The sequence below is a fragment of the Poromitra crassiceps genome, assembly GCF_964638095.1.
Source record: "Poromitra crassiceps genome assembly, chromosome: 1".
In the NCBI taxonomy this organism is placed as follows: Eukaryota; Metazoa; Chordata; class Actinopteri; order Beryciformes; family Melamphaidae; genus Poromitra; species Poromitra crassiceps.
In genome coordinates, this window is record NC_139623.1 from 10,909,682 (window position 1) to 10,921,624 (window position 11,943).

The 11,943-nt window shown below is 45.1% G+C and overlaps 1 protein-coding gene across 1 annotated transcript; it reads right to left on the minus strand.

Moving 5' to 3' along the window:
• Positions 1–2,382: 2,382 nt before the first annotated feature.
• LOC310787905 (G-protein coupled receptor 20-like) lies at positions 2,383–11,423 on the minus strand (the record flags this gene model as incomplete). Its single annotated transcript, XM_083649359.1, has 6 exons — positions 11,304–11,423; positions 9,839–10,105; positions 8,129–8,373; positions 5,384–5,468; positions 3,117–3,242; positions 2,383–2,871 (listed from the first exon to the last, which is right to left on the minus strand). Exons 1-6 carry the CDS (start codon positions 11,406–11,408, stop codon positions 2,383–2,385), a joined length of 1,317 nt encoding a protein of 438 aa, XP_083505485.1. The 5' UTR covers positions 11,409–11,423.
• Positions 11,424–11,943: the final 520 nt, after the last annotated feature.

Sequence of the window (11,943 nt, forward strand, 5' to 3'; positions counted from 1 at the left end):
CGTTAGTTGGCGAATACTGTAACATGTACTAACTCTTCAGTTACCACAGACCCACTCACATTGAAGGCAGGCTGATTAAACATACCTCAGTCCTTTATCTTCCAAGAGTCGCATCAACTCCGTATGATGTAACGACGTTTAGCGTTAGCTATGTTTTCAACAACATTGTCGTAGAACTATCGATGATTAGTTAGCTTTGTAGCTAACCGTAGCCCGCTACCCGACTGGCCAGCCTGGTGACGCGAGGTTACCATCTGGTTGATATGCCCATCAATCTCATTGGTTGCCACAGTAACAATGCGGGGGGCAGTCAGAAGGCAGCTGATGTCACCAAACCATTCATAACGGCTTTACTACAGTTAATAACAACAAAAATGATATTACCATTTATGAACATTATCAAAATAAATAGCCAATTCATGGTCGAATCATCTGTAATCCTATTGACTTTTTGTGGGCAAATGAACTAGCCAAAATATAGCAAATATTGCTTACTTTGGCAGGTATTTTATTGGCACATGATCATTGTGAATCGACTAATGTAAAATCAAATAATAATAATGGATAGGGACATTTTATGTTGATTTGAGTTGTTCATTTGTCTAGGTGTCATCAAGACAACATGCATGATGTTGATAACCCTATAATAATTAAACATAGTGAACAGGATTGTATTCCCCCTCCTTTATTCTCAATTTTATTTGATATTTTATCTGCAAAGAGAGATCCCACTGATAAAACTTCTTGTTCACAATCACAAAATAGCTGTAGGCTATGTACAAGATGTTTACAAAGCAGCACACAATACTGAAATGTATTTTCAATTAAAAAAAACATTATGATTACAGGCCAACAATCCCTATCCAAACATTCACAGTGAAGTTGCTATCAGTCTTCCCACTCCCAGCAGCTTTTCATTTGGAATCGCCTCAGTTATAATGGTTATAATCAAGTTGGGGGGGGGAATCTTTTGAGCTCTGATAGTCTTAAGAAGGGAGTGAAATGCTGCCCTCTCCTGCACAGAGCTCACATGACATCTTGTACAGTGGATCTTCAGAAGTTTCTCAGATATGATTTATATCTGAGAAACTTCAGAAGATCATGGATAGTATTTTTTTTAGAAATAGAAAAAAACTCTCTCCAGCAGTTGTCTTTTGCAGGTTGGCCTGAGAAGCGATGATGACCAAAAACTGAAAGTTGCTTGTAATCCCTGCACTGACAGAAATCTGTATTACATTTGTGAGCTGGTGACTGCAAGTTGACTGTTATTATACTGGATAAATAGGTACTCATTATCACTTGTGTGATGCCTTTATATAATATTAATACACATTCAATCAGTGTTATATTCTGTGGTATTGTGTGAATTTGGCAGCAGATTGTCCCAATAGTTAAGGAGACATCCCATAAACAAAAGGTGCAAACTCACAATGTGTCCAACAATCATGTGTACAGTCAAAATGTCCTTGGGCAAGAAGCTGAATCTCTATATCTGCTTACTTATTGTCAGTCACTCTGGATAAGAGATAAGTGTCCGGGTAGTGTAGCGGTAGATTCCCTGCCTACCAATACGAGGGTCGCAGGTCTGCACCCCCGTGTTGGTCAGGTGTCCACACAGGCACGATGGGCTGTGTCTGCGGGTGGGAAGCCGGATTGAGGGTATGTGTCCTGGTTGCTGCTAGCGCCTCCTCTGGTCGGGGCGGAAGGGAACTGGTGGGAATAGCGTGATGCTCCCACATGCTACGTCCTGCCGGTGAAGCTCCCCACTGTCAGGTGAAAAGAAGCGGCTGGCAACTGTGCATGTGTAGGAGGAAGCATGGTGCTAGTCTACGGCTCTCCCCAGATCGGCAGAGGGTGGACCAGTGACCGGGGCAGCAGGGAGGAAATTCGCCAAGTACAATTGGGAGAAAATTGCGGGGAAACTCAGGAAAAAAAAGTCCAAAATGTCAAAGTAAAATATTGGTTTGTGAAGTGACCTTACTGCCTCTCAGGCAACTTGGCTTCTTATGTTAGTCTCTGTGTAGAGGAGAGGGAAGGTTACTGGTCCTGATGCTGTTGTTAGTGACAGTTGACTGCCCCTCTTCACTCTTGGGATTCATCCAAGTATAGCTAGAGGTTGTTAGGACTCTGACCCATCTGTGTTGCATTGTGTGATGATTCCCCATGATGGTATCTCTCTTCATTGTGAATTGTCATTTTGGTCACCACGGTTATATCATTAATGATAGCATTGACTGTCCATCCTCACCCCTTAGCACTGATGTCACCACTGGTCAGCATGTCACGGGAGTCTTGGTATACCAGCCATGTTTCCACAGGCAAATCTGAGATCTCAGCCACTCTCAGCTCTTCCCCGTCTCTTCACGCCATGCCAAAGGAGATTTACAGCGTATTGTTTTTGCTCAGATCACGGTCTCTCTGCGGTGAAGGGCTCAGATTAGCGTCTCTCTGCGGTGAAGGGCTCAGATTAGCGTCTCTCTGCGGTGAAGGGCTCAGATTAGCGTCTCTCTGCGGTGAAGGGCTCAGATTAGCGTCTCTCTGCGGTGAAGGGCTCAGATTACCGTCTCTCTGCGGTGAAGGGCTCAGATTAGCGTCTCTCTGCGGTGAAGGGCTCAGATTAGCGTCTCTCTGCGGTGAAGGGCTCAGATTACCGTCTCTCTGCGGTGAAGGGCTCAGATTAGCGTCTCTCTGGGGTGAAGGGCTCAGATTACCGTCTCTCTGGGGTGAAGGGGGGATGTTGGTCATCACAATCACATTATTGGTGATGGCATGTGCGGTTCCTCCCGAGGCCTTGGAGCTGTGCTGCATACTGATGATGTCGCCGCTACTCTGCTCGGCCTCGGCACGGCGAAACAGACTTCTCATAGTGGCCTGGCGGAGAAAGAGGGACTGAATTATTCAACGAATGGGTGAGTTAATATTGGCTGGAAGAAAATATGGATAGGTGTGGAGAGATGGACAGATAAGGAAGGATGACTGGATTCACAGAATAAAGCAAGAGAGGAAGGCAAGGAAGAGAGGGAGTAAATATATGAATCAATCAAATGTGTATGCACGCATACACACACACACACACACACACACACACACACACACACACACACCGGTCTTATTACCTGGAAATTATTCGTTACAAAGCAGTAGACCACAGGATCCATACAGCTGTTCAAACTGCTGAGAGTGACAGTCAGGTGGTAAACTATCACATGGTGAGGCATGTCAGGGTAGAAGTACACCACCACCTACAGCACAGACACGGACCAACACAACACAGACATGTCATGATGATAGATGACAATGCCTTGTCTGTGCATCATACAACAATGATCATCATCAATCATTCCAGATCCCCCGATTTCCTTAGATGTCCCGAAACTAAAACTGTGCTAAAAAGCTAACATTGTAAGTATCAGTCTGAATAGAGATAGATAGAGAGATAGATAGATAGATAGATAGATAGATAGATAGATAGATAGATAGATAGATAGATAGATAGATATATACTTTATTGATCCCCTTGGGGAAATTCAGGTGTCCAGCAGCTCATAACAGTCTGATAAAACATATGAAACACAGATTAAACGACAAGACACATTAGAGGAGAAGAGTAAAGTATACACAGGGATTAAAAAAGACCAGGGTTATCTTAAAATGAAAAAACTTAGAACAAAGGGGGCCCTATCTTCGCAAAAGCGGTAATTTAGCGTTTGCGCTCGTTTAACACTGTGCGCAATGCAAATTGGGGGCAGGCACAAGCGCATGCCTGTTATAATTGTACTGGGCATAGGCGTGCCACGTGCCAAAGCAGGCGTTTCAGTGCTAAAATGTGGGGATAGATGGCATTATCCTATCGTCAGCAGCATGCAATTACTTTGCGCTAAGAGCTTTGAAAAGCACCTCTTAGGTGCTAAAACACTCGCTGTGCTTGAGCGCACCATAATCTCTGCGGAGCGCAGCGCAGAAACGTCATTACGCACGGACGTGCCACCCCAGGACATCAAATTCTGCTGCTAAAATTGGGTAACCAGCAGATTATTCGGTGAGGCAATCAATTATAATTCACTGAGAAACCTTTATCACATTGCAAGGAGGGGTTATGGTAAATTAATTGAGAAAACTTCAATTGTCACACCTGTCAAAAAAATAACCCGAATTGCATCAAAACTCAGATGTTTTTAACATGTATGATGTGATGGTGTCGTTATGAGATAGGGATAATATATACAGTATAGTCAATAGGCCTACAACTATCCAAATTATGCATGGGGAGAATTACAGCATGCCTCACGCAAACTGTATTACATGGACTGCAAGACGGGAATCTGGTTTGATTGATGTAACGCCCAGGCATTGCCAGGCCACACCTGTGAATAATTCTGGCAGTTAACACCGCCCAAATCCCGTTTGTGCCGTGCATAAATGATTTGGCACGCCTCTAATCTGCGTTTGCGCCCGTTGTTGTGACGAGTTATGCTTCCCCGCAAGTATTGCATCCTCACCATATTTTGGGGCTGTTTTAACTTAAAAACAGGGAGGTCACGTCTACCCAAACAATTATATCATTTTTAAACAGTTATGTTTCTGTATAAATCATTACAATTATGCTCCCGTGAGGTGGGGATGTGTGTAGCTGCCACCGGGCGGGGTGCAAAACTCGGCATAACACCTGGACAGCGGACTGCAATCTTCCCTGCCTTAAGGCACGCGCAAACAGGGGATATCGCCTGTACCAAGATAGGGCCCAAGGAGTCATAACGTGGGGGGGCTAGGGGGGGTTCATACTGTGGTAAAGAATGATAAAAGAGTCCAGGCTTGTATTGCACTAGTCAGGTCATGGGCCCCTGCCACAGGCAGAGTTGTACAGTAGCTAGGATCGAATGCCAAAAGTTAAATATCCTGACAACAGATCTTCTCCTTCACCGTTATATGGCCTGTTGTTGACAAAAAGAACGAGCCCCCCTCCTTTGTTTTTTCCGCTTGATATATATATATAACCGTCCCATCAGAAAGCCATTTTAAAAAACAGCTCAAATCACACTTTTACGATTGCCTTTGGCAATCGATAAACAATCACTGCTTTTACTTGTCATATTTGTTGTTTTATCCCATGTTTTTATTGTACCTTGTTGGTTTTTTAATATATTGTTTTATTGCATTGTATTGCCTTTTCTTACCAATGTAAAGCACTCTGTGCATTTGCGCTATATAAATAAAGTTTTACTTACTTACTTTTATATATATACGGTATATATATATATATATATATATATATATATATATATATATATATACATACATACATGTATATATTTCTATTCAGTACCTGTTATCACTATTCAGCACTTCTTCACAGATATCTCCTCACCTTCCATCTGTCACTCACCTGTCGGATGTGGAAGGGCGTGAAGCAGACAGTGAAGATGACCAGCACAGTGGTCAGCAGCTGGACCGCCCTCCTCCTCCTCTCCCTGAGGGAACAAAGGTTGAAATCCCCCACTGTGACGTCCCAGCTGTCATAATATGCTCTCACTGCTGCAAAGGTGAACCTCTTTCCACAAAGTGCTTTTTTCTCAATACATTTCATGGGGTTTATTCACATTGTGTTCTTGTATAAATAAATAAAAAAATGAAGAAAAAAATCAATCCAATGAATTAGTAGGTAAACAAAGCCAGTGAGGGCGCAATAGTGCTTCCAGAGAGGACACTATGACACAATTCCAGGGCTGGGCTGGGGATGGGAGGGAGGGGAGTGTTGGGGTTCTGATTGAGGCCTGTTTGAAATTATATCCACCTTATTTCTAGCTGAAATATGGGTGCTTCTTCCGGTGTAATCCTCCCAGGAGAAAGACTCATTACTGGGAAGATCCAGATCCATCTTTACCTAAGAGACAGTTTTTTTCAATTCCCCTTTTCGTTTACTGAATCTTCAACTGGATAAAGACACTTTTTGCACTGCCTTTTAAGAGAGACTGCTGCCTTTTAAATGACTCTTTAAACTTTTAGAAAGACTGCCTTCACTGCCTTTTAAGCCATTTTTCAGCTGCTTATGGAAAAATAAACGGATCATTTTCATCCTGAAACTGCCTCCGTCTGTGTGCTTGTGAACCAGAGATTTAAAGAACCCTAGTGTCTATTCCCTGTCTGTAAACCACAGCTGCAGGTGAACGGAGCAAATCACATCCAGCTTGACAAAAATCTCGTCGATAAATATCCCGAGTTGTTCAAAGAGCAACAGAAATAGCGGATGTGATAAAATTATTACATTCCCTCAAATAAGTCGTCAAATGACAGCAACTTTTTTTCCCAGCGGCAGAGTTTTAACGAGAAAATGCACCAGCTGCATCACGTTCTAGACCGGACCTTGCACCCATAATTATTTTACAGTGCAGCGTTCAAAAATAAGGTGGGATACAGTACGCCTAACATCCCACCCTAATCAGCCATTTTGTGTTAAGGCAGGAAGTGAAGCAGTGCAAGCAAGACTTGATTGGAGTGGATTAAACTGGACCAGCTGTCCCTGCAGCAGAGGAGTGGATTAAACTGGACCAGCCTGCAGCAGAGGAGTGGATTAAACTGGACCAGCTGTCCCTGCAGCAGAGGAGTGGATTAAACTGGACCAGCTGTCCCTGCAGCAGAGGAGTGGATTAAACTGGACCAGCTGTCCCTGCAGCAGAGGAGTGGATTAAACTGGACCAGCTGTCCCTGCAGCAGAGGAGTGGACTAAACTGGACCAGCTGTCCCTGCAGCAGAGGAGTGGATTAAACTGGACCAGCTGTCCCTGCAGCAGAGGAGTGGATTAAACTGGACCAGCCTGCAGCAGAGGAGTGGATTAAACTGGACCAGCTGTCCCTGCAGCAGAGGAGTGGATTAAACTGGACCAGCTGTCCCTGCAGCAGAGGAGTGGATTAAACTGGACCAGCTGTCCCTGCAGCAGAGGAGTGGATTGAACTGGACCAGCTGTCCCTGCAGCAGAGGAGTGGATTAAACTGGACCGGCTGTCCCTGCAGCAGAGGAGTGGATTAAACTGGACCAGCTGTCCCTGCAGCAGAGGAGTGGATTAAACTGGACCAGCTGTCCCTGCAGCAGAGGAGTGGATTAAACTGGACCAGCTGTCCCTGCAGCAGAGGAGTGGATTAAACTGGACCAGCTGTCCCTGCAGCAGAGGAGTGGATTAAACTGGACCAGCTGTCCCTGCAGCAGAGGAGTGGATTAAACTGGACCAGCTGTCCCTGCAGCAGAGGAGTGGATTAAACTGGACCAGCTGTCTCTGCAGCAGAGGAGTGGATTAAACTGGACCAGCTGTCCCTGCAGCAGAGGAGTGGATTAAACTGGACCAGCTGTCCCTGCAGCAGAGGAGTGGATTAAACTGGACCAGCTGTCCCTGCAGCAGAGGAGTGGATTAAACTGGACCAGCTGTCCCTGCAGCATAGGAGTGGATTAAACTGGACCAGCTGTCCCTGCAGCAGAGGAGTGGATTAAACTGGACCAGCTGTCCCTGCAGCAGAGGAGTGGATTAAACTGGACCAGCTGTCCCTGCAGCAGAGGAGTGGATTAAACTGGACCAGCTGTCCCTGCAGCAGAGGAGTGGATTAAACTGGACCAGCTGTCCCTGCAGCATAGGAGTGGATTAAACTGGACCAGCTGTCCCTGCAGCAGAGGAGTGGATTAAACTGGACCAGCTGTCCCTGCAGCAGAGGAGTGGATTAAACTGGACCAGCTGTCCCTGCAGCAGAGGAGCGGCAAGCAGTACCTTCTTTGCACCTGCGTTTTACTTCCTGCATTTTAGACCAAATGGATTTGGGTGGGATGTGAAATAGGCTAACGGGTTTGAAATGGTTTTCATGAAAATGTCTCACACCTATAAAGGACAGCATTTAACTATAAAGTTAAATGAAAATTAAAGTGACAAGATTATGCAACAGTGAAACTATGCTTCCTTTGCCTCTGGAAGATTACAACACTTAAGTCATTAAGTTCTTTTTTGGGTCAGATGAAGCGACATGTATGCATGTAACATTTCCCATAGATTACAAACAGGTAAATAACAAAAATACCGGTCTAAAATTGTAAATGGACTGGTATTCTACAGACCATCTAATACTGATACTCCCTTTAACATTGGCCATACCTGCTCTGCTGCATCAGGCGGCGGTCAGCTAGCGCCCACATGATCCTCAGAGTGAAGACCACGATGACGACGAGGGGCAGGAAGAACTCGGTGATGGTGAGGAAGAGGAGCTTGGAGATGCAACAGCCCGTGTGCCGGAAAGCAGTGGAGAGGAAGGAGTAGGTGACCACGATGGCAAACAGCCAGACAGAGAGGCACACACACTTGGCCACGTTGGAGTTACGCCACCGGCGGGACGCTTCAACCTAGAAGGCCAAAGGAAATGAAGTAGCTTCACATCCTGCTGTTATTGAACTGGCATGCAGTGTGAGAGAATAAGAAACAGGAGAGAGAGGGCATCCAGCCTTCAAACAGAGGTGGGCAATTATTTTTCCTGGGGGGCCACATGAGAAACCCAGATTGCCGCCGGGGGGCCTTTTTTGTTGTCATGCCGCAACCTCAAATTTATCACTAGAAGTATAGAAAACATACGTGTGCACTTATTCTTCAGCATTTATTATATTGAAAATCACTCCAAACAGCCAATATAGGTAATCTAATTTGATGTTTTTAGCTTCATAAGTCAAATGGTGTGGTTTGTCTTATTAGACCTCCCGGGCCAGACAGAACCATCACGAGGGCTGGTTCTGGCCCCCAGGCCATGCAATGCCCAGGTCTGCCTTCAAGGAAAATTCGACCATAACATTCAGATGTTATTCCTGTGATCTTGGACAGTCATTGAAACAGAAGGGAGGAAGGAAGGAAGGCAGGCAGGCCGTGGAAAGAAAGGAGCTGACATGAAGGTAAACATCCAAGTGAACTGCATTGAACTCACTCTGCACTGTGGCCAGCTATGGCCAGGTAGTTACAAACGGAACTAGATAGAGGGCACTGCAGAGTGCATACCTCTGCCAGCCTCTCTACAATTCGTGGTGTTAGGTGAATCCATTTGGAAGTTAGGGGCCTTTTTTGTGATCGGCCACGCCCATTTCCACTGCCCTTTTTGGCCAGTGGGTATCTTTTTTTTTTTGCATTTCTGCCTTTATTTAGATAGGACAGTAGGCAGACAGGAAAGGTGGGGAGAGAGAGAGGGGATGACAAAGGACCTCGGGCCGGACCCGAACCCGCGTGAAGGACCGAGCCTCCGTCGTAGACGTGCTACCAGGTGAGCCACGACGTTAATCGGTTTTAAGTTGGTCCATGGCCTACTTTTCTACAAAGTTTTTTGCAAATCTGTAAATTTGTTTAGGTATCCTGCCGACAAACAGACAGACAAACAGGGGTGATAACAAAATCATTATGTTAAGTTAGGCATTAAAGGGTCCTACTACAGATTTGCAACAAAGTGGCTTTCTTGTTCTTCAAGTAGGAACAGAGCTTTTGCACACCTAAAAAAGACAGGCGCTTACTAGGAGAAGACTCAAGTGTCTGCTTCACTTGCAATGAAAAGGTTTTCATGAGAAGAATGACGTGTTGGTACGCTGCTTACCGAAACATCAGCACTTCTCATTAAAACCTTTGAATTGCAAGTGAAGCAGACAGTGTGCGGAGTCCCTTTGTTTCAGTTGTTCTTCAAGTAGGTAGAAATGCCCAAAATGCCAAATGCGTGGGAGAAATGTGATGAATAATAACCAAACAACTTGGTCCGATATTGTCCACTAATACAACACAGAGGATGTTATAATTGCTACAGTACCGTGTTATAATTGCTATCATTACTGACAAACCCACCTGCACTATGGCGAGGTAACGGTCAACACAGATGCAGGTGAGAAACAAGATGCTGCAGTACATGTTGACAAAGTAGCTGAAGATGTGCAGGTAGGAGCAGGTGACGCAGGCTCCTCCGCTGTAGTAGAGCAGGATGCGCGTCGGTAGGGAGAGGTTTACCAGCAGATCCGTCACCGCCAGGTTGATGGTGTAGATCACAGAGGTGCTCTTGGGCTTGGTGCGGAAACAGAAGACGTATAGAGCCACCAAGTTGAGCACCATGCCCACCTGGGAAAAGGAACGACAGGAGAGGCGAGGAGAGGAATATCTGTCAACCTGCCAACTCTTAGCAATCTTGTTGGTGTCTATCAAAGAATGGGTAAATAAGACCGTTTGTACAGATTGGAATATGTTGGAATATGTTGCATCATACAGTTTGAGGCCCTGGCAGTAGAACCCAGTACAACACAGTCATTCTTTTATCACAGTGCCTTGCAGATCTCCAAATCTCCACTTTCCAGGACTTGTAAAAACTTGCCTAATGGTGTTGTCATTGGTGTTTGTTGTTGCAATTTTTTTCTTTCCCTTTTTTTTTTTTTTTTTACGTAATACTTTGCTAAATCAGTGGTCGCGAATGGTTTGGCTTGGTTCCAAGTATGGTTGTTTATAGGAGGTAATCTGCTGGGTTCTGATGGACTGATGACTAGAGCAGGGGTAATCTGCTGGGTTCTGATAGGCTGATGACTAGAGCAGGGGTAATCTGCTGGGTTCTGATAGGCTGATGACTAGAGCAGGGGTAATCTGCTGTGTAAAGTGCAACATTTTTAATCAGTTTAATCAGTTTTAGGGGCCTAGATGAGAAGTGGGTGAGTGCGTCTGTCCGTCCATTCTGTCTTTGCTTATTTTTATGCCTCTTGATGTGTTGTCATTTCCTCCCCCAGTAGTATCAAAAATGTTAACGAGTATCGATATTTTCCTGGGTATATCCGTATCAAAGTTAGAAATTCTAGTATTGTGACAACCCTAGTCCCAACATGGAGAGATGGATGATATCTTGGGGTTTCCGGTGTAGAGCGGATGGCCGCACCAAGTACTTCGGCTTCTGTCGTTGTTATACAGTCCGCGTCCGACGACCTCTCATGGTTATCTGTTTATGGAGATCAGCCGAAATCCCACCTGAACCAGAAACATCTACAATCGATCAACTCCAACTGCCTTCTTGTGTCAATTGGACTGTAATGACCGCAGCGCGCGGAAGTCTTGGTGCAGACATCCCGTTCAACACTGGAAACCGCAAAATATCAGCCGTCTGTCCCAGAGTCTGTCAGCTGTCAATTCAAGTAAAAAACAAGTAGGCTAAAGAAACAAAAAAAACAAAAAAGGACTGTATATTGACAACATGTATAAGATACAGGGCTTTTATAGGATAGGCTATGTTAAATATCAAAGGGGGGGGGGCACATGAGTGAAGAAAATAAAGTCCTACCAGGAATATGAGACAGTTGACGACCATGAGAGCGATCCAGAGGCTGTAGAAGTCGTTGTAGAGCCCCTCGTCCAGATGAACCAGTCTCTGAAGGTACGGCTCCATGTCACTTCTGTTATCGGCACCGACGACCACGGGCAGCATGGGGAACGAAGTGTTGATGGAAGCCCAGGTCTCAGAGCTGTTGGAGTGCATGATGGAAGCCCAGGTCTCAGAGCTGTTGATGGAAGCCCAGGTCTCAGAGCTGTTGGAGTGCATGATGGAAGCCCAGGTCTCAGAGCTGTTGGAGTGCATGATGAGGACGCAGGCGGCGGTGGTGGTGATGATGATTTGGGGGAGGAGTTGGATCTCTGTCAGACAAAAGGATGTTGCTTTCTTAAGCTGATACTTTGGATTTCAGTACCCTATGTAACTACAGTAATAGCAATTAAGCTAACTAGGCTGGCACCAAATCATTTTAATGAAGAATGTGAACAGAAGCAGCTTTTTGGTAATTGAAGCAGTGAAGCAACTGCAGTAGGGTATTTCCCACAATGCAGTGTTGGCAAAGAACTGGTGTAATCTTAAAATAAATTTGATGCAGGATTTGGAATATTAGCCACTAGGACAGTAAACTCCTAAATTGTCTGGAGTCTATGGA